Genomic DNA, 19,368 nt, shown 5'->3' on the forward strand with positions numbered 1-19,368 from the left:
GAACTGGAGTGAAGGCAGGCTCCACAGTCCCTGTTCTTAACCTTTACACTCCACTGCTTCTAATTCCTGACTTTCTTTTAAATACAAGAATATAATTTAAAATCCTGCCCAACACTTGTTTTGTAAGATTCTAGTGGCATGGGAAGTGAGGGGTTACAGTTGGTGTCAGTCATATTTCAAATGGCTGGGGATAGGGTGATAACATACACCTAAGGAAGTCACGCTGGCTGCTACAACGTTGTGAGAATATCATTCTGCTGAGATTTTACGCTTGCTGGTAGTTGACATAAAATGAGGCTTAGTCTATTATATACAATGCCAACTTTTTCCCTCATCACTTACAAGGGTTGACTTTAATGTAAGGAGAAGATTGCATTTTCAAGTCTCATTTAGAAGGTTACAAAGGCTCTGGTTGGAATTATTAAGAAAGACAAATCTCAGGTAATCTGAACATGTTAAATTGTAAGAGTACTTAATATGAATTGGAGGAAGAAATTCTCTGAAGCAAAGGGGGAGGAATTTGTATCTTGGAAAGAATTTCCTTTGTCTTTTATTATTGATGCAGTTGATAATTGCAGTATCGCCACTTCACATGTGAAAATATCATTGTAGTAAATTTATGAGTCGGCTAACGAAGTTCCCATCCATCTTCGCTTTAGTTCAATTGCCATTATTAGTTTCCCAGAGTACTTTCTAATTCTCTACCACAGTACTCATGCTTTATTTTGATTTTAATTGTGTTATATTTTTGTCTTTCTAGTTAGTCAACTAAGCGAGGCCCTGGTGTACCTCTGTCTTGTCCATCGTTGAATTCCTAGGCTTAGCACAGTGCCTGACGTAGAGTAGGTATTGGCAGCTATTTGTAGGATGAATGAATGCATGACTGTGTTAAGCAGACATCAAAGATGCATAAAATTGAAATCTAGTTGTTGTAGGACTTAACAAGAGAGGAGATCCTTATAGATGAGCACTGGTTGTTTGCAGGATCATTATTGTTCTCTGATGATCAAAAAACTGTTGATACCTGTACCAGTAGTCCCAGCTACTCAGGAGGCTGAGGCGGGAGGATCCATTGAGCCTGGGAGGCAGAGGTTGCAGTGAGTCGAGATCACGCCACTGCACTCCAGTCCGGGTGACAGAGCCAGACCCTGTCTTAAAAAACAAAAAAGAACGGTTTACAGATGAGTGAGAGGTGTTTTCCTAAATATTTACATGTTTGTTTGCCCATGCTACTTTTCCAAATCCTGGTTGTCCTTTTCCCCTTCAAGTGATCCTTCCTTTGTGAAGTCGTCCTTGATTCCCTTGTTGGATTCTGTTCACCGTGTCTGATTTTTACCTCTTCTAGTGCACTGACTACTCTTACCGTGTATTGTTTTTATTTTTTGGTACATGTGTTATTGTTTGTCCTACTAGACTATAAACTCCTTGAGTGTGAAAACCATGTCTACTTAAACCAGCCTGCTTCTGAGAGTGAAAAGGGACACTAATCAGTTAGGACGCTGAGTAATAGATGTGTTCAAGGGTGTGCGAGGCAAACCTGATGTCTGGTTACTTCCCAGTAATCTTTAGCTTATTGAAAAAGCACGGGCCACTTGCACCTGTTTACAAGCAGGTGAGATGGGCCTGAGAAGGTGATTGAGTTGCAGATTCAAAATGCTGGTTTGTGTCTTAGTCTTATCTCTGTCACTTCACCAGTCTAATGACTGTGGGCAATTTATTTCATCTTGAAGATCCTCATTTTACTGACATGTTAAGCAGTGATGACCATTTATTTCCTGCTGTTTCTTAGGCCCCCTCCTTTTTGTTTTTTGAGGAGGAGAAGATATAAAAAAGCACCCTTTAGAGCTGTGAAGTGTCATAGATACTACAATATTGTTTTAGAATCAATTGAAGACTTTCTAACTTTGTAAACAAATTTGAATCTGATGACTGAAATGCTAATCTATAAAATGTTTTTTTAGTGATAAAGTGAGCCTTAATACAATGCTTTGTAAATAGTATGAAATAAACTAGTAAATAAATATTGTAGTTTTTGTTAGTATTATATTCCTTGTTCTTTTAATTCATTTTTAAACTTAGAATTGTTTCCCACCTACAGATAAATAAATGTCAACTTGGGTCCATCTACTACATCTTATTGTCACTTTCACTTCATTGCATCATTGCTATTAATCAGAATAAAGGATGAATTTAGCAGGTTTTAGGGTTAGAGTAGTGCTAAGTGTTGTGAGGAATTGTGCTCAAGGTCATTAATTGGAAATCATAGGCCGGGTTTGGTGGCTCACGCCTGTAATCCCAGCACTTTGGGAGGCTGAGGTGGGTAGATCATGGGGTCAGGAGATAGAGACCATCCTGGCTAACACAGTGAAACCCCGTCTCTACAGAAAAATTATCTGGGCGTGGTAGTGGGCGCCTGTAGTCCCAACTACTTGGAAGGCTGAGTCAGGAGAATTTTTTTTTTTGTTTTTTTTTGTTTTTTTTTGAGACAGAGTTTCGCTCTGTCGCCCGGGCTGGAGTGCGGATTTCAACTCACTGCAAGCTCCGCCTCCCGGGTTTACTCCATTCTCCTGCCTCAGCCTCCCGAGTAGCTGGGACTACAGGCGCCCGCCAACTCACCCGGCTAGTTTTTTGTATTTTTTATTAGAGACGGGGTTTTTTATTAGAGACGGGGCGCCTGGCCGAGTCAGGAGAATTTTGTGAACCTGGGAGGTGAAGCGTGCAGTGAGCCGAGATCGCGCCACTGCACTCCAGCCACGGTGACAGAGCAAGACTCTGTCTCAAAAAAAAGAAATCATGATCTCTGCTATTTTAATATTCTACTCAGTATTTGAAATAAGCTTTATAATGTAGGCTGTGGTAAAACACAGCAATTAAGTGCTTAAAACAAGAATATCCCAACTGTAGGTTCAGCATACTTTACCTAAACTATACAACTATTATTTCTATCCACGATGGAATCAAAAACTTGATATGTTTCAGAAAACATGAAGTTAAGCAAGACATGTGGGAGGATTTTGACTTGCAGCAAATTTTGAAAGAAATTGTAAATATTTTCAAAGAAAATAGAAAAAGCATACAATTCAGAGAATATACAAAGCCAAATAAAAAGTTGTAAAATTATTATTATTATTATTTTTGAGACGGAGTCTCCCTCTGTCGCCCAGGCTGGAGTGCAATGGCACAACCTTGGCTCACTGCAACCTCCGCCTCCCGGGTTCAAGCAATTTTCCTGCCTCAGCCTCCTGAGTAGCTGGGATTACAGGCGTGCGCCACCATGCCCAGCTAATTTTTTTTTGTATTTTTAGTAGAGGCGGATTTCACCATATTGGCCAGGCTGGTCTCCAACAACTGACCTTGTGATCTGCCCACCTTGACCTCCCAAAGTGCTGGGATTACAGGCATGAGCCACTGCGCCCAGCTGTAAAATTAAACTTAATATCTGATCTGATGGACTAAACAAAAGATCTCTTGCCTTTCACCAGTTTACCAGCTTCCTGTTCTTTTTCACTCTTAGCAGTTCACTAAGTATAAGTGGACTGTGAGGCATGAGCCGGAAGGGGTGGCATTGGGCATTTACAGCAACAGACCCTCACGCTAAGTGAAGTGTTATCAAATCTTCATTTTTTTTGCTTAAACTGTAAAATTGCTAATTACATTCATAGTTGTTGTAAGTTATATTCCAAAGTCTAACTGGAAAAATATTATTTTGCAACCAAAAAGGTACCAATTAGTTTTCTTGTTCATGAAACAAAAAGAATTGAATCAGGGAGAAATGAAAACAGCTCATTTTAAATATTCAAATTGTAAGGGATGTAAAATAAAAGTATTTTATATGAGATATAGAGGAAAGAAATTACAACTTCAAAACAAATTCCTGTGATCAGCTTCCATGAGGAGGACCTTAGCAGTGTATACCACATTTAGATGTGAACCTTCTTACCTTATCTTCTTAAAAGATGCATCTAAAAGAAAAACTAAAATTTGTATCAAGCTGTTTAATTAAAGTATTATTGCTATTATTATGTAAAGCAGAAAGAAACTTCTGCAAAATAGCTGAGTGATACATTTAAGAATTTTACCTAAGGAAATTTAGTATTATTTATTTATTTTTTTGAAATTTAGTATTATTTAAACTGATTAACAGTATTTGGCAATGTATTTTCATTAGCATTCTAGTATTAAAGTTAGCATTTCTTTAAAGGAGCGAGGCTAAAATTCATCCCAAAGCTTGTTTTTGTTAACTCAAATTTTCTCCGTGTTACTGCTAAACAGGTTATTGAATTTTCTCTGGGTGTCTTCTACATTGCCTTTCTTTGATTCTTGTCAGTGCAACCAGTCTAACGTTTTACATGATAAAGGAAATCTGTGAAACTAATCCTAGAAACCTCTTTCTATTTTCTTACCTAACACCTCCAGGCACAGAGAAGACAAAATACTTCATTTGCATTCTTTAACATTAGGAACTCAGAATAAGTCTTTCAGCTGGAAATGTTATTGCATCTACATTTCCCGAAGAGAAAAAAGGTTAACAGCCCACTCAGGTTTATGTTAACTCATCCCTTTTTAGTATCCTGATCTGCACAAAGAGTGAAGAATGTGAGGCTTACCCACCCAGGCTCTTTCTTCTTTACAATCAACAAGACTCTGGAAGTGGTATCAGTGCTGATTATAGGGAAATAAAAAGAAGAAATCAAATATGCACAAAAGAAATGGAAAACACTAACAGACTTTAATCTTAGTTTTCTAGGAATAGAAAGAACATTGCCAAAATTAATAAAGAATATAGTAATTCAAATTTTTTAAAATAAAAAATTTCCTCCATAAATTTGAAAAGCTTACGAGGAAAGTACAAAGATATTGCGATTTATAGTTTGTTTGTTGAAATGGTTTTTATTAAAGTAATCAATACCAAAAAACTCTTGTTTGTTCTAAGTACCTTGGTCAGAAACCTGAAACATTTAATAAAAGAAATTGAGCAATTTTCTGACTTAATGTTAGCTAAAAAGTAAAAATGGAAATCATTCAATTGCCAGATATTAAAAATAGAAAGTGTTCTATTGCTGCAATGCTCACTCCCCATCAGTGTGGGAGAAACAAGGTTTTATATTTAACTGTAATATATTCCTTAAGATATACTTAAGTAGGAAACTTGACTTCTGCCCACAGTTACAGTGTGGAAAGTTACCACTGTTCTCTTTCCCTAAACACTGTACATAGCTATCATCTGGAAATAATAGTATTACTTCAGTGCATTGTGCCAGTAGACACTTAATATGGAATATACATTAGATTAAATGACATCCAGATCCCAGTAATACTGAAAGAAAAAGACACAGGTTCTTTTCGTTAAACCAAGTCATAGCATATAGTGTACAATAAATTAAATACAGTTTGTATGTCATTTGATTTTAATTGAACTCGCAATTAGCATCCCAAACAAATTTAAAAATCATGTGGGTTTATAAATTTTTATTTTTGAATTTTAAAATAATAGAACCTTTGCCCCCTTCCACTACCCATCTGCTATAGCAATTACATTCCTTTATGTTCTTATCCTAATGAATCAGCTAAATTGGGTTTTAATTTACAATGAACTGATAACAGTTAAAGAAAATGACTCCTATAAATGTAGTAGGTGAGAGGCTGAGGGCATCCTCTTCTAGGTTATTCTTTTTCTTCCTCCCTTTATTGATGCTCCACAGTCAGTGTTGGGGAAAATTAATTAGGAGTTTTATTATAGTCTTCTCTAAAGTTGTCCCCCATTGCATAGACTGAGGACTTCCAGTGCAGTGTTGACTAGTACCAGTGCACATCCTTATCCAGGAGACTGGAACTTACCCAGGATCACAAAATGACACTAGGAGTGTTTCTCCCCTCTCAGGGTTAAAAATGTTCTCCTCATCTTTTATCTTTATATATTTATTTTTGACACAGGATTTTGCTCTGTTGCCCAGGCTTGAGTGCAGTGGTGTGAACACGACTCACTGCATTCTTGACCTCCTGGGCTCAAGAAATCTTCCTGCCTTGGCCACCTATGTAGCTGGGACCATGCCTGGGTAATTTTTTAAATTTTTTTTGTAGAAACAGGGTCCTGCTATGTTGTCCAGGCTGATCTTGAACTCCTGTGCTTTACTTTTTATTATGTTTATTATTATTTTTTTTGAGACAGAGTGTCACTTTGTTGCACAGTGGTGTGATCTTGGCTTACTGCAACCTCTGTCTCCCGGGTTCAATAGATTCTCCTGCCTCAGCTCCTGAGTTGCTGGGATTACAGGAGCACGCCACCATGCCCAGATAATTTTTGTAGTTTTAGTGGAGATGGTTTCACCATGTTGGTCAGGCTGGTCTCAAACTCTTGACCTCAGGTGATCCAGGCACCCTCGCCTCCCAAAGTGCTGAGATTACAGGTGTGAGCCACTGTGCCCAGCCCTTGCCTTTTATTCTTAATGATTATTGTTTAAAGTACACTGAGTTCAGGTTAAAAAGCAACCACCAAAGTAGATTTTAACACCTAAAAGCTGGGAGAAGGGGCCATTCTTGTACGCAGTAACTCTTTGGAGTCCAGGTACTAACATGCCCCATATTTCATCCCGGTGCTAAACTGAACTTGTTTTCCAATAAAAAAAAAAAAAAAGTCTGAGTAATATTGCATAGGAGTACCAGAAATGGCCTTGCTGGAAACCCAAACTATTCACATTCAATAAGAAATCTGTTTGTAGGTGTGTCTGCCCATTTACAGAACAGCGTATGGCTCCTGGCACTCAATACGCGGTGTTGCACAGCTTGCCACAGGAGCCTAAAGTGGAGGTCGTAAAAGGTAAGGAAGAAAGAGGGAGGAGTATGAGTTGTTCAGTATTCATTTGCTTCTCATTTCATCACTGATTTGATGGTACCCAGGCCTTTCAGAGCCGGTCTCCGTAATACTGGTACAGGTGGCCTGATGTTCTGTTGCTCAGATAGTGTAGTCTCGTCTCATCTGTGATTTCAGCAGCACTCATGGCAATGGGAACATTCTTTTTCTTTGCAACCCAGGAGTAAGATTGAATCTCTGATTAAAGAGCAAAGCTTGAGTGTTTTGGACACGGTGATGCTGCAGAGGTGGGTTCCTGTTCTGGCTGTCCATGTCCAAATGTTTTCATACTTTGCAGTTGCCACATTTTTTTTTTTTTTTGAGACGGAATTTCGCTCTCGTTACCCAGGCTGGAGTGCAATGGCATAATCTCCGCTCACTGCAACCCCCACCTCCCGGCTCAAGTGATTCTCCTGCCTCAGCCTTCTAAGTAGCTGGGATTACAGGCACACATCACCACGCCTGGCTATTTTTTATATTTTTATTAGAGACAGGGTTTCACCACGTTGACCAGGCTCGTCTCAAACTCCTGACCTCAGGTGATCCGCCCGCGTTGGCCTCCCAAAGTGCTGGAATTACAGGCGTGAGCCACCGTACCTGGTGTTCAGTTGCCACATTTAACCTTTAGTGCTAGGAAACATTTCACCATGGTTCACTTTGTACAAAATGAGAATCTTTATTGAAGCATCCCAGCCAAACATAAGAATGTACTTAAAAAAAAATTTTTTTTTTTTTAAGCCTAAAGTCCCTGGAAGAGGCTGGCAAACTGGCTTCAGAAACACTTCACTGGGCATGGAGCTGCTGAAGCCGCTCCTAGTCCGTGTGTTGATTTCACTCCTATAAGTTGGTGGCTACTCTGAAATAGTTGTCAAAATTTTTATTGTAAAGTAAAAGGCAGTTACAGGAGAACTATACAAAAAAAATGTGTGGCTTAATGAACTATTATAGGGTGAACAATTTTGAAATCATGAAATAGGTCCAGATGCAGATGTTTACCCAGAATCCTGGAAGGCCTGGCCATGTGACGCATCTCAGTGCTAACCTCCGGCCTCTCTCTAAACATACCCATTCCTTTGGCTTTTATAGTAATCATTTTTTTGCATTTAAAAATAATTTTATTGTCCAAATGTGCCACCTTGGACACAGTATTTAAGTTTTGTCCATTTATTTTTAAATTCGGTAAGTTTTAAAAATATTAGTCTATAGGCTCCCCTTGCTTCCTTTTCTTTACGACTTATCTGTTGAAGAACTTGGATGTTTGACTTACAGAGTTCCCCCAGTCTTGACTTAGCTCACTGCATGGCGATGATATAGCTCAGTGGTTTCCCCCATTCTTGGTGTTTCCTACAAATTGGCACTTGAATTCAGAGATAAGATCAGACTTGGATGTGATGCCTTTGATCAAGACTATAGGAGGCACATAATGTCTTTTTAGCTGTTTTTAAGATATAAGCAGACTTTGATGCTTACTGCCCGTATCTAGTACTTTATTGGATTACAAAATTTTGGTAGTTTAATGCTAACATTTTTTTCATTAGTTAATTGGAGTATATTTAGAAAGAAACACTTCTCATTTACTGTTTTATTACCACTGGTACAATTCATATATGAAAAGCAAGATAAATGCTTAATTCTTTACCTTTATTTACTATTTCTTTTTTTTTTTTTTTTTTTTTGAGACGGAGTCTTGCTCTGTCGCCCAGGCTGGGGTGCAGTAGCCGGATCTCAGCTCACTGCAAGCTACGCCTCCCAGGTTTACGCCATTCTCCTACCTCAGCCTCCCGAGTAGCTGGGACTACAGGCGCCCGCCAACCCGCCCGGCTAGTTTTTTTTGCATTTTTTAGTAGAGACGGGGTTTCACCATGTTAGCCAGGATGGTCTCGATCTCCTGACCTTGTGATCCGCCCGTCTCGGCCTCCCAAAGTGCTGGGATTACAGGCTTGAGCCACCGCGCCCGGCCACTATTTCTAAAGTAATGATTGGTTCCTTATCACCCCTCGAAGTTAACCAATTCTTTTAAACAAAATCACTATGAAGTCATATCGTTGAAATTACTAGTGAACTCAAGTTGTTCCTCTTCGGTCCGTGGGGCCTAAGTTGACTCACGGGTCTTTTTGACTTGACCTCATAGTCTTCTCTAGCTTCCTTGCTATCTGATCTGACTGGACATTCCAGGCTCATGTTTTACATTTTCTGTTCCAACTTTATTTATGTATTTATGTATTTATGTATTTATTTATTTATGTGTTTATTTATGAGATTGAGTCTTGCTCTGTCGCCCAGGATGGAGCGCAGTGGTGCGATCTCAGCTCACGGCAAGCTCTGCCGCCCGGGTTCACGCCATTCTCCTGCCTCAGCCTCCTGAGTAGGTAGGACTACAGGCGCCCGCCACCACGCCAGGCTACTTTTGTTTCTGTATTTTTAGTAGAGACGGGGTTTCACCTTGTTAGGTAGAATGGTCTCGATCTCCTGGCCTCGTAATCCACCCACCTCGGCCTCCCAAAGTGCTGGGATTACAGGCATGAGCCACAGCACCTGGCCTTCTGTTCAACTCTTTATTCAGCCATCTTTTCAAAACGCCTTGGCTGCTTCTAATGGTATTTGGAGATCACAGTTGGGGTATTAGGCATGGTCATTGCTACTGATTGGTCATTTTAAGCCTTTTTAGTTACCAGGGCTAGGAAATAAAATATACATATATATTAACAGATTTTTAACATATATGTTTTATGTTATATATGTATATTGCTTATAATACAATATGTTATCTTAACTTTATTATATTAATAAAATATAGACCATATGGCAGTAGATTTACTATATAAATATGTTTATAATGCCAACCACAACCCAAAATATGGTATGTATATAAAACAAATTTATATTATAATAATCGTACTGTATTAATAACATACACATAACATTTTTCTCATATATAATATATATAACAATATAAAAGTATAATTAAATAAAGTCTATGTTTTATGTGAGACAAAATAACTCCTGTGTTCATAGCAGTATTTTCCATTACAATTCAGAATCGCAGAACTTTAACCTCTTCTTTGTTGCCCCTGTGTATCTTCATTCTTCCGGATTTAGAATTCGGACTCTCAAGGATAGGGGAAATGACAGAATTAGACTATCCCACAGTTGCTTATTTGTCTCCTCCTGTGCTATACACAGAGCAATCTCAGGATAACAATGTTAATACCACTGCCAATATGATTACTAAAAACATTACAAGTGTGTTTGTACATAATCTTCTTCTAATATTTTAAAAAAAGTTGCACTATATCTATATTGTCAGAAAGTGTGGCTGTTATCTATAAGGTTTTTATACATACATCTCCTTAGCTTTCATTTAGTTTTAGCTCTACAAGTAACTCCTGGCTCTTTATGTTGATGTCTCGTTTGTCATTTTGGTTTCCTGAAGCTCCTTCTCTAGTACAGGAGTGGGCAAGCTTTTTCTATAAGGAGCCGGAGGGTAAATATTTTTGGCTTTGTAAGCCATATGATCTCTGCTGGTACTCATTCTTATTCTTGTAGTGAGAAAGCAATCACAGACAGTGTAAACTATGAGAATGGCTGCGTTTCAGTTTCATATAATTTTCACACGTAATGATACAGTATTTAAAAAAAAATTTGCCTCCTCCCCACCCCCAATAATTAGTAAAATCTTTTCTTGGATCATGGACTGTACAAAAACAGGCAGTGAGGCTGGGCATGGTGGCTCTTGCCTGTAATCCCTGCATTTTGAGAGGCTGAGGCGGGCGGATCACTTTAGGTCAGGAGTTCAAAACCAGCATGACCAACATGGTGAAACCCCGTCTCTACTAAAAATACAAAATTAGCTGGGCCTGGTGGTGCATGCCTGTAATCCCAGCTACTTGGGAGGCTGAGGCAGGAGAATCGCTTAAACCTGGGAGGTGGAGGTTGCAGGGAGCTGAGATTGTACCATTGCACTCCAGCCTGGGCGACAAGAGTGAAACTGCCTCTCAAAACAAAAAACAAAAAAACCCAAAGCAGGCAGTGAATGGGCCAGATTTGGCCCACACACTAGTTTGCAAACCTCTGCTGTATTGGACTTCTCAGAGTTTGTGAGTTCTTGCATGTTGTTACATTTTCTCTGCCTTTTATAGTTGCACTGACTTCTATGGATTAAAATTGCTTAGCTTGACTCAGCCTGGTGGCTCATGCCTGCAATCCCACCACTTTGGGAGGCTGGGGCAGGAGGATCACTTGAGGCCAGGAGTTTCAGACTATCATAGGCAACATAGCAAGACTCCATCTCTACCCCACCAAAAAAGAAAAAAAAAAATGCTGGGCATGGCAGTACACACCTGTAGTCCTAGCTACTTGGGAGGTCAAGATGGGAGGATCACTTGAGCCCAGGAGTTTGAGGCTGCAGTGAACTATAATGGCCCCCCTGCATTCCAGGCTGGGCAACAGAGCAAGACCCTCTTCCCCAAAATTAAAATAAGTAAAATTCTTAGCTCATACTTTCTTTCCTTGAGTTTCTTACTCAGAAGAGTTTATTATTCCATTTTCTTTCTTTTTTTTTTTTTTTTTTTTTTGAGATGGAGTTTCACTCTTGTTGCCCAGGCTGGAGTGCAATGGCACGATCTTGGCTCACCGCAACCTCTGCCTCCCAGGTTCAAGCAATTCTCCTGCCTCAGCCTCCGTAGTAGCTGGGATTATAGGCATGTGCCACCACGCCCAGCTAATTTTGTATTTTCACTAGAGATGGGGTTTCTCCATGTTGGTCAGGCTGGTCTCGAACTCCTGACCTCACGTGATCCACCCACCTTGGCCTCCCAAAGTGCTGGGATTACAGGCGTGAGCCACCGCGCCCGGCTATTATTCCGTTTTCTTTTGGCACAAAATGTTGCTGTCAAAGTCTGATGATTATTTAAATTTCTCTTTTGTATAAGTTACTTTTTCCTAGTTGTTGTTTTTTTTTTTTTTTTTTCATTTACTGAAGTATTATTACTAGCTTTTTTTCTTGGTATGTTGGTCATCCTGGAATGAATTTCTCCTGTAGTGTGGTCTTTTAATATTTATTTTTTGGTTCAAGTAAATTTTCTTGAGTTATATTTTTAATATTTGCTCTTTTTTTGCTTTGGTTCTCTTCAAGGATTCCTATTATTCATATGTTGGATGTTCTTTTTTTATCTTCAGTATTTGTCATCTTCTCCTGTATTGTTTATTCATTTTTTTATATTTAAATTAAATATTTTTATTTTCACTTTGTCTTTCTCATAATGCATTGTCTGTTTTCCTTATTCACTCTTAAATTCTTTGTAGCTGTTTGCATTTATGGAATGATTTTCTTTTTCATTTCTAATTGTATCATGAGTTCTGTCATCTCCTTTCTGCATTTTGGAGCTTTTCTAAATCTGATTTATACTATTTTATGTTATGTGTCATTTAAAAATGTCTTTTAACTTGTTTTGAAATATTAGATGATAGGCCGGGCACGGAGGTTCATGCCTGTAATCCCAGCACTTTGGGAGGCCAAGGTGGGCGGATCATGAGATCAGGAGTTCGAGGCCAGCTTGGCCAACATAATGAAACTCTGTCTCTACTAAAAATACAGAAAAAATTAGCCGGGCGTGGTGATGCGCATCTGTAGTCCCAGCTAATTGGGAGGCTGAGGCGGGAGAATTGCTTGATCCTGGGAGGCGGAGGCTGCAGTGAGCCGAGGTTGCGCCACTGCACTCCAGCCTGGGTGACAGAGTGAGACGCCTTCTCAAAAAAAAAAAAAATAGATGATAGTTTTGATCTATTGTGTTGGTATGTTTTTGTCCTGTGCTTTTCCCCCGCCACATGGATGTTATTCTGGTCCCTTTTTGTTGCCTTATAAAAACATTGTGTTGAGGCTGGGCATGGTGGCTCACACCCGTAATCCCAGAACTTTGGGAGGCCGAGGCGGGTGGATCACTTGGGGTCAGGATTTCGAGACCAGCTCGTCCGACATGGTGAAACCCTGTCTCTACAAAAAATACAAAACCTTATCAGCTGGGCATGGTGGGGGGCACCTGTAGTCCCAGCTACTTGGGAGGCTGAGGCAGGAGAATTGCTTGAACCCCAGAGGTGGAGGTTGCAGTGAGCCAGGATCTCCCTGCTGCAGTCCAGAGCGAGACTTTGTATCAAGACAAAAAACAAAAAAAATTGCGTTGGATTTTATGTTGATACTTTTATTTTGCTTAGTTTAATGTATAAAATTAGTTTTTCTCTACATTGCTTTTTAAAGAGCCACGTATTTTCAAATCAGTGACTCAAGTCCAAAAAGTTCAAACACTTGAATAGAGATAGCAGGAAGTGGTTTATTCTGAGGTCTTGAAAAGAATGAATTAACCCTGTAATCTCCCCAGTATTCTTTTCGATGTTCCTATTGATATCACTGTATTCGGTGGGTGCTCCTTTCTATCTGCTATGTTAATTTTTGAAAGCTTTCTTTCTGACTCAGTTTATCAGATGTGCTGTATTCCCTGAACCAATCCTGGAACTGGCCTTTTCTACCAGAAACACTTTTTCCTTTTAGCATGGAATAGTATTAAAAACCACAATCTGGATCTTTTGAACAGTTCAGCTGTTTTTCCATGGCTATCTTTTTTTTTTTTTTTGAGACAAGGTCTTGCTCTGTCATCCAGGCTGGAGTGCAGTGGTGCAGTCTCAGCTCACTGCAGCTTCTACCCACTGGGCTCAAGCAATCCTCCTACCTCAGCTTCCCGAGTAGTTGGGACCACATGGGACCACAGGTATATACCACCATGACTGGCTAATTTTTATGTTTTTTGTAGAGAAAAGTTTTCGCCATGTTGCTCAGCCTGGTTTCAAACTCCTGAGCTCATGTAGCTCACCTGCCTCGGCCTCCCAAAGTGCTGAGATCACAGGCGTGACCCACTACACCTGGCCCCATGGCTGTCTTTTATTTCTGACCCTGGTTTTGTAGTTACCCAAGTAGCAACTCTTGGTGAACCTAAAATGTATACACTTTAAAATCTGAATTCATAATTAGCAATTTACTAACTTGTGATATTTCTAAGAATGAAATATGTATCATACATTGTAATTTTTACAATGATTCTTTCTGTCCTTCATTCCTGACATAAAATCTGTTGTAAATTAAGTCTCATTTCCTTAACATACTGCTCAAACCCGACTCTTTTCCCCATTCTTCTATTAAAATTTTTCCAGAACCATAAAGTCACAGAATTTAGGAAATGAGTAGAATTTTGGAGCAGTGATTTCAGCTTTTCATAATTTCTTTCTCTTCCTTTGTCTTGCCATGTCGCCCATGCTGGAGTGTAGTGGCTGTTCATAAGTGCCATCGTAGCGCACAACAACTGTGAACAGTGTCTGGGCTCAAGAGATACTCCTGGCTCAGCCTCCCAAGTACCTGGGACTACAGGCACACTTGGCTCCTAATTATTTTTTTTTAATGAATTACTTTAATGATGAAAAATGCCTACCTTTTGTAGTCATAAGACATTTGTTTGCATTCAGATATTATATGCATCATGCAAGGTAAATTTAAAAGGACCTTGAAAAGCATATTTTTGGAAACAAATTTAGTTACTATTGCATAACAGAAAACTTGCAGTGATTAAGGGAAGCTGATAATTAGATGGATAACAAAAAATACCAGGTTAACAGAAGAGTATCGAAGGTTACTAGTGGATATAATCTGGCTTTTTATTCTACATCACATCACTGCCTGGTCAAGAACTGAAAGCGTTTGAAACATGCTGCATCACACTGCAGTTGCCATATTCTCTTATCCTGACCTCATCCTTTTTGGTCACAGATTTATGGGAGCCAAGAGCCTCTAATGTTGCTCTCTCACTTTGCTTTAATTACTTTTAAAGGCCGACCTAGGGAGCACTTCCAAAAACACATTGATAAAAAGGAAGTTAAGTCATTGAAACATTTGTAGTGATCCAGCATACTACTGGCTATTTTTCTTTTGTATTGGGTGGGACAAAAAATAGTCACTAAGTACTTGATGTAAGCTTTTTTTTTTTTTGATAATTTTGCATTTTTGGGTGAGTAATTTTCCTCAAATTAGAATGCACAAGAAAAATCTGGTTAATCAGTGTTCCAGGTCGTTGGGCTCCTGTTAATCAGAAGTTTTACTGTATAATCATAATGTACTTTGGATGTTCTCATTTATGTTATTTCTTCAATTCTTTGTGTGGGTACTCTGATTGCTTGATTACATCTACCTGGCATAGTCGTTTTTAAAGCAGCATTATAATAAAATTTTCCATCTTTGCAAGTAAAATGAAAGTACGGAAAGACAACTGATGGTTGAAGCATGATTGTTTCCTCTTGCCTTTACTTAGTGTTCAGCGGGTTTCAGGTTTTAGATAAAGAGAAATGAATATGATTATTGTCCTGGTCCGAAATGATTCATGTATCCACCTGGAGACATAGAGTTGATAGAGGTGTAGGCTTACCACTATTATCTCCTCATACAGAGCAGCGCTACTTCCTACGTGCTTTACATTTTTGGAGATTTGCATAAGATTTTTTTTTCCACGAAAATAAGGTTCTACTAAAACCAAATACAAAAACATTTGATAGAGAGATACTTTATAAGCACCTCTTATGGCTGAAGGGGTTTCTTATCCAGCATCCTGCCACTTGTAACACCAGCAAATTTTAGGCATTTGGGTTCCTGTAATACTATTTTAGAGTCCTGTGGACCTAGCTATCTTATTATTCTAGTGTCCTGTTTTTTTTTTTTCTGGAGAAAGAGTCTCACTCTGTTGCCCAGGCTGGAGTGCAGTGGTGCAGTCTTGGCTCACTGCAACGTCCACTTCCCAGGTTCAAGCGATTCTCCTCCCTCAACCTCCAGAGTAGCTGGGATTACAGGCGCGCACCACCCTGCCCAGCTGATTTTTGTATTTTTAGTAGAGACAGGGTTAGGAGCATCCTCATTCCCAAAGAGAAGAGGATGCAGAGGAATCTGAGTCGTTTTCCCCAGTTTATGACACTACCTCTTGCGCTCTGTGCTATCATTTCTCCTTAGCTCTCTAGTCTTCATCAGCCTTGTATAAAAACACTCAAGTTTAACTGTTTCTTTGGATTTTCATTTCCTTACGCAGGCTCCTGTGTCACGTACAACTTATATTAAGTAAATGTGTATACTTTTTTTTTTTGGTTAATCTATCTTTTGTAATAGGTGCCCCAGCCATAAACTTAGAAAGGTAGAAGGAAAATAATAGTTTTCCTCCTGTACATTATTTAATTATTTAATCAAACTTAAAAGTCAGATATTATCCACATTGTCACTCAAAGAAATGGATGCTTTAGACTCAGGGTCTAAAAATTCCCTTTTGTTTTGCTTTTGGGTAGGAGAGAAGCATACCTCTTGAATTTAAAGGCATTGGCTTTACTACTCATTTTCTCTGAATGGTTTCATTCACAACTTTTATTTTTATATATATTTTTTGAGATGGAGTCTCGCTGTGTCCCCAGGCTGGAGTGCAGTGGCTCCATCTCGGCCCACAGCAACTTCTGACTCCTGGGTTCAAGCAATTCTCCTGCCTCAGCCTCCCCAGTAACTGGGATTACAGGTGTGTGCCACTACACCCAGCTAATTTTTTGTATTTTTAGTAGAGATGGGGTTTCACCATGTTGGTCAGGATGGTCTCCATCTCCTGACCTCGTGATTCGTCCTCCTCAGCCTCCCGAAGTGTTGGGATTACAGGCGTGAGCCACCGCACCTGGACTGCCATTCACAATTTTTAATTCCATCCTGTATGTGATGCCTTTAAAAATCTGTAGTTTGGCTGGGCGCAGTGGCTCATGCCTGTAATCCCAGCACTTTGGAAGGCCGAGGTGGGCAGATCATGAGGTCAAGAGGTTGAGATCATCCTGGCCAATATGGTAAAACCCCGTCTCTACTAAAAGTATAAAAATTAGCTGGACGTGGTGGCGTGTGCCTGTAGTCCCAGCTACTTGGGAGGCTGAGGCAGGAGAATCGCTTGAACCCTGGAGATGGAGGTTGCAGTGAGCCAAGATTGTGCCATTGCACTCCAGCCTGAGACAGAGTGAGACTCTGTCTCAAAAAAGATAAAATCTGTATTTCAGCCTGGACTTGTCTGATCACTTCTATACTTCTCTATCTGCCTCCTTAACGTGAATACTTGACTATTGTGAGGCACCTCAGCTCAGCGTGTGCAAAGTTGGAGTCATCATCTCACCTCCTAAATATTTATCTCCTTGTATATTCCTTGTGTTTATTCCTTGTTCAACTTCCACTTGCTGCTCAGGGTGGGGTTAATCCTCCTGGTCACGATGGCCAGGAGAGCGCTCCAAGCACCAGGCTACTCAGCTGCCCTGGTCACCAGGAGAATGAACCTTTTTTCCCAAGTCAGGATTCTTTGCAGGTAGCAATGCTAACATGGAATGAACGTGTGACGTAAAAGTGATATATAAATATGCGATTTATTGTTTATACCAACTCTGACAAAGGTCGTAGGGCAATCAGCAGTTAGGTGCCTTCCTCGAGGAAGGCCTGCATATAGGTCTGGTTTTTCCCATTTTATATTTACCTTCAGTTCTTTATGAAATGACTTCATCCTTTATCTCAGCAAACACCCCCATTACTTTTCTAGACCATGCCCTGTGGTGGAGCTGATGGCATCATATTTTGTTCTGTCTCTAGATCTATTTAAGTCATTAGCATTTTTTTTATTAGAGTGGCATGAACAGCGAGGTAGATCCGTTGTCAAGGTACTCAGTGTGGTCTGTGCAGAGTGGTTTGGATTGAAACTGGACCTCTACCCAGTTAAATTCCCGCTGGATTCTTGACTCATCTTTTGTAGTCACAAGGATGTAAACATGTTGTACTTTTTTTTAATCTATTTCTCTGAGGTGTCAGTGATCTGTTCACGTTTCCTGGAAATTATTGATATCCTGTTATCTTCATCCATGTTATCTCCTATGTTTAGCTCAGAGCCTGGCGCAGAATTGGTATTCAGTAAATATGGATATTTGTGTTATACTAGGCACTATGCTGCAGGCTGTTGAAAACACAGAGATTTATAAGGTGTTTAGGGGTGACCTTACTGGCTAGATTAGGTGGCGTAGGACGTTATATACAAATACAGTGTCATAGAGTGGCTTTTCGGAGGTGCACTGTTTATACCTAGCAGGAGTTCTTCAGTGCTGTCTGTTGTTTTCATTTGACTTTGTTGCATGCATCTATCCACACATGTACTATATGCAATATAGTATTTTAATGTGTTGGCTCAAAGACTGTTGTTTCTGCAAGAAAAATAGTTAGAAAATACACATATGGGCTTCTCTTTTTATAAATTGTGACTGCACATCATGCTCTGTAATGTTCTTGTTATAAATTTTGACTTGTTTTTCTCCACAGGCAGCAGAAGATGTCATTTTCATTGGACCTGACACACATGCTATTCAAGCCATGGGTGACAAGATTGAAAGTAAATTACTAGCTAAGAAAGCAGAAGTTAATACAATCCCTGGCTTTGATGGAGTAGTCAAGGTGAGAAGCTATTTTAACTTTTATTGTATATGTCTTTAAGCATTTTGTCAGAAGTATAAGATAAAATGTAACTATTGCTTTTTTGGGATATATTTATACACACACACACATATATATACACACACATACATACATGTATGTATGTTTAAAAAATCAGTGTTTTTACATTTATTTATTTATTTATTTATTTGAGGTGGAGGCTTGCTCTTGTCACCCAGGCTAGAGTGCAATGATGTAATCTCGGTTCACTGCAACCTCCACCTCCAGGGTTCAAGTGATTCTCCTGCTTCAACCTCCGGAGTAGCTGGGATTGCAGGCGCCTGCCACCATGCCCAGCTAATTTTTGTATTTTTAGTAGAGACAGGGTTTCACCATGTTGGCCAGGCTGGTCTTGAACTCCTGACCCCAGGTGATCTGCCTGCCTCGTCCTCCCGGGTGCTGGGATTACAGGTGTGAGCCACCACATCTGGCCAAAAATCAGTGTTTTTAACTGGATTATTTTATTATTTTTAGAGATGGGGGTCTCACTCTTCTGCCTAGGCTGGAGTGCAGTGGTGCAATCATAGCTCACTGTAACCTTGAACTCCTTGGCTCAAATGATCCTCTCGCCATGACTCAAGAATCCCTCCTTCTTTAGCCTCCCAAGGGGCTAGTACTGCAGGCACACACCACCACACCTGACTAATTATTTTTATTTTGTAGAGATGAGGGTCTCACTGTGTTGCCCAGGCTGGTCTCAAACTCCCGGGCTGAAGTGATTCTCCCGCCTTGGCCTTCTGAAGTATTGGGATTACAGGTGTGAGCCATTGCGCCTGGCCAACTTGTATTATTTTAAATAGCATAAGTTTGAGTGAGAAACTGTTTGAGCATTGTATTCAGTGAATCAGCAGTGACTCAGACTTTCATAGGAAAAAGCTTGGTGATCAAAAATTGTATTGTCACATCTCTGGATTGCATTTAATAGTGGTATGTGTTTCATGTGTTAAATATT

General features: G+C 39.7%; 1 protein-coding gene across 4 annotated transcripts in view; it reads left to right on the plus strand.

The window, feature by feature from the left end:
- The window catches only part of PCCA (propionyl-CoA carboxylase subunit alpha), a 436,745-nt gene that overhangs the window by 97,625 nt on the left and 319,752 nt on the right, over positions 1–19,368 (plus strand). For all 4 annotated transcript variants that reach the window (XM_005586175.4, XM_005586176.4, XM_065533441.2 and 1 more), the window contains exon 7: positions 18,246–18,377. In XM_005586175.4, the coding sequence (XP_005586232.3) occupies positions 18,246–18,377 (132 nt within the window). The remainder of the gene's footprint in view (positions 1–18,245; positions 18,378–19,368) is intronic.

The sequence above is a fragment of the Macaca fascicularis genome, chromosome 17 (assembly GCF_037993035.2).
Source record: "Macaca fascicularis isolate 582-1 chromosome 17, T2T-MFA8v1.1".
In the NCBI taxonomy this organism is placed as follows: domain Eukaryota; kingdom Metazoa; phylum Chordata; class Mammalia; order Primates; family Cercopithecidae; genus Macaca; species Macaca fascicularis.